Source organism: Cyprinodon variegatus, unplaced genomic scaffold (genome assembly GCF_000732505.1).
Source record: "Cyprinodon variegatus isolate N-32 unplaced genomic scaffold, C_variegatus-1.0 Scaffold76, whole genome shotgun sequence".
Classification (NCBI taxonomy): Eukaryota; Metazoa; Chordata; class Actinopteri; order Cyprinodontiformes; family Cyprinodontidae; genus Cyprinodon; species Cyprinodon variegatus.
This window is the reverse complement of record NW_015150529.1, coordinates 582,461-586,266: the sequence shown is the minus strand read 5'-3', so window position 1 is coordinate 586,266 and position 3,806 is coordinate 582,461. Positions and strand designations below refer to the sequence as shown.

The 3,806-nt window shown below is 40.7% G+C and overlaps 1 protein-coding gene across 1 annotated transcript in view; it reads left to right on the top strand.

Moving 5' to 3' along the window:
• The first annotated feature begins 290 nt into the window (after nucleotides 1–290).
• plg (plasminogen) overlaps nucleotides 291–3,806 on the top strand; it is a 21,577-nt gene continuing 18,061 nt past the window's right edge. Inside the window, exon 1 of the mRNA XM_015372823.1 lies at nucleotides 291–391. Coding sequence (XP_015228309.1) covers nucleotides 343–391 — 49 coding nt within the window. The 5' untranslated portion in view covers nucleotides 291–342. The remainder of the gene's footprint in view (nucleotides 392–3,806) is intronic.

The following is a 3,806-nucleotide window of genomic DNA, read 5'->3' as shown; positions in this document are numbered from 1 at the left end:
GTTTACAACAACAAAACCTGCACTGTCCTCTGAGTTCAGGCAATATAAACTCCTCTCAGGCTGATCTTGTTGACTTTTACCAGAGCAAGGTGAGAACTAAATAGTAAAGGGCTCTTTATGAATGAAATGCCTTTAGATTAGGATGCAAAAGTACCACTTTGGTCCAAAAATCCACCTTAAACAAGGAGTTTGACCCTTTGCTCTTTGCTGTCCTTGTCAATCATTGACAAATAGCTAAGCTGTCCTATTTATCCTCCTGACTGTGCTATAAGGACCATAATTATACATCACAAAGGAAGTCAGTGTGAGTTGATAATGAGCTGCTAGTGTGGGGCCTTTAACATGGACTTATACAAGGCAGCTTTTCTCCTTGCGACCTTCATCTGCTCTGGTAAGCAAAAGTATTTATAGATCATAGTAATGACTCCTTGAACCAAGTCTTAATAGTTGTTTAGGTTTGAGATGAGAAAAAAAAAATGTTTTGTTGAGCTTCATAGAATTTATCCTTTAAAGTAGAATAAGATCTAATTCTACCGGAATGTGTTCCTTGCTCAAAGATAGAAGAAAAAAATTTCTAATTTTATTGCTAAAAAATTCACTTTTTCCATTTTCGTAGAGCTATCGACTTTTGACTGAACAGATTCTAGTCATTGCATTTCATCGAATATACTGAGTCAAATAAGAAATTAAGTAAATGGAAAACACGCCCTGATGTAATCAGTGTGATTCTGTTTTGTTCCAGTTCTGTTTATCATTGTGTCCTTGTGACCTTGATACTCAGAAGGTGGGAGTAATGTGTGGCTGAAGCTCAGGGCAATAAGATTTTTTCACAAGGCCTTTGACGTAGATCTATTCAGGTATTTGCTGTCTGTAGCTTCTTTTTTTTTTTTCAAAAGTCCAATATTTGTATTTTTCATAAAACTCAACTCCTTTACATTATTTTTTTACAAGAATCTGTAAAGTTTAAATAAAACGTTTTACTTTCTGTAGTATTAAAAGTGTCTTATTGGCTCTAAATCTGTTCTGTAAGTCCATTTAGTAACGTTTTTACATTTCCAATGTAATTAATCTGCTTATTTTTTATTTTATTTTTAGCTAAAAAGACTTCTGGTTACCTTTTTATTAAAGTAGAAAACAGGAATTAGGAAGGACTACTTAATGTTTTCCACTGTTCCTGTCACGCAATGCACTAGTAACTTGCAAATACAAGAGACAAACCACAGAAGAGCATTTTGACCAGCAAGGCTTGCTTTTTATATTAAAAGTTCTGTTTGAAAACTCTTATGTGGTTTAGTTGTAATTAATGGATTCCTGGCCCGGTGTCTTTCTGCATGGAGTTTGCATGTTCTCCCTGAGCATGCGTGGGTTCTCTCCGGGTACTCCGGCTTCCTCCCACAGTTCAAGACATGACTGTTAGGTTGATTGGCTTCTCTAAATTCTCCTTATGGGTGAGTGTGTGCATGAATAGTTGTTTGTCCTGTGTGTCACTGTGTTGCCCTGCGACAGACTGGCGACCTGTCCAGGGTGGACCCCGCCTCTCGCCCATTGACAGCTGGAGATAGGCACCAGCACCCCTCGCGACCCCAATTGGGACAAGCGTGTAAGAAAATGGATGGATGGATCACTGAAGTTAGATTCAACAAATTTGGTAATCAAATTGAATAATGGTAAACAGACTCTAAGATAGTACATTTGCTAAGACAATAATCTACTGACAGCAGTGCCTCTATAGCACTGAGCACCAGGGTTGTGTTCTAGGATACTAGAACCCTCAAGCTCCCAGGACTCTGCTAGAGGACCTGAGCTTGGAGGAAAAAGAAAGACCGTCCGCGGTGGGTAGGGGAGTTCTTTTTTTATACATATATATAGCCTCTCCCTGATGACCAGTACCCAAGGTCAGAGGGGAGTTAAGATCGACCCCCTAATCAAGTTTACAAATGGCCAAGCTTATGTGTAAACTAATTTCATCCTATTTTATCTGGGTCCTTGTTCTTTCGGTCATGATCCAGACTTCATGACCATAGGTGAGGGTAGAAACGTGGACCGACTGGTAATTCAAGAGCTTGACTTTTTTGCTCAGCTCTCACTTCACCACAACAGAGCGGTACACCATTCGAATTATAGCAGCAGCCGCACCCGTTCGTTAATCGTTGAATTAGTCTTTGGCTCTATTCTCTGATCAAGGAACAAGACCCCGAGATGCTTGAACTTCTCCACTTAAGGTGGAAACTATCCTCACACCTGAAGGGGACAAGTCACCCTTTTCAGTCAAGAACCATGGACTTGGACTTGAAAGAGTTGATTCTCATTCCAGTTGTTCCACACTTTACTGCAAACCATCCAAGTGCATGTTGTAGGTCTTGGCAGGAGGCAGCTCAAAGAAACCCATCGTCTGTGAATGTCAGGACGAGATCCGCTGGTCTGCAAACCAGACCCCATCTGGCCCTTGGTTGCGCCTAGAAATCCTGTCCTTAAAGGTTATGAGCATGACCTGGAAAAGAAGGTAGCCCCGTCAGAGTCCATCATGCACAGAGAACTATTTCGACTTAATGCTGACAATGCGGACCAAGCCCCTGTATCACTTGTACAGAGACCGGATGGCTCCCAGTAAAGAGCCCCCAACGCAACACTCCTGGAGTGCCCCCCACAGGGCACCTCGAGGGATACGGTTGCATACCGTCTCCAGGTACACAAAATGCATTTGCACCATTTGGGCAAACTCTCCTGTACCCTCCAGAACCCTGCAGAGAGTCCAGAGGAGGTCCACAGTTCCATGGCCGTAATGAAAACCACACATATCTTCTTAAAGTCGAGGTTTGATAACCAGTTGGACTCTCCAGCACCCTGACATACAGTAGGCCTTCAAGGGGAGGCTGAGGAGTGTGATCCCTCTATAGTTGGAACACACCCTTTCAACTCCTGGTGAAAAGTCACTAATGATGTTCTCACAGATACAAGTCCATTATCCTCAGATAATGGACTTGTATCTGTACTCGTCCTGTTGGAGCTCAGTGCTGCATTTGAGTTACGGTTGATCATAATATTCTTTTAGAAAGACTTGAATATTTTGTAGAAATTAAAGGAAAAGCACCAGACTGGTTTAAATCTTATCTGATCGATTTCAGTTTGTTCACGTTAATGACAAATCTTCCTTATGCTTAAAGGTTACCTGTGGAGTACCACAGGGATCAGTGCTAGGACCAATTCTCTTTACTATATATATTTTCCCAATCGGTAGAGTTATTAGACAGCATGGGATAATTTCCAATGTTATGTTGATGATACCCAGCTATATCTGTCTATAAATCCAGATGAAGCTAACCCATTACACAGATTACAGGCATGTCTTGAAGAAATACAATCCTGAATGACTCAACTTTCTGCTTCTGAATGCAAACAAAACAGAAGTTATAGTCTTTGGACCAGAGTCTTTGAAAACGAAACTGATCAGTCAGTCACTTCATTTGATGGGATTCAACTGATTTCCGATAATAAATAAAAAAAATATTGGTGTTGTTTTTGATCAGGACCTGTCATTTAAATCCCATATTAAAGAGGTTTCTAGAATTTCCTTTTTTCCTCTGCGCAATATTGCAAAAATTAGAAATATCCTGTCCAGGGGTGATGCTGAGAAACTAGTCCATGCATTTGTTCCTTCAAGGCTGGACTTGCTTCTTTACTATCAGGAAGTCCACAAACTGTAGTTAAAAGCCTTCAGCTGAGTTAAAAAGAGAGATCATATCTCTCCTATCCTGGCTTCTCTTCATTGGCTTCCTGTTAAATCCAGAATAGAATTTAAAATCCTC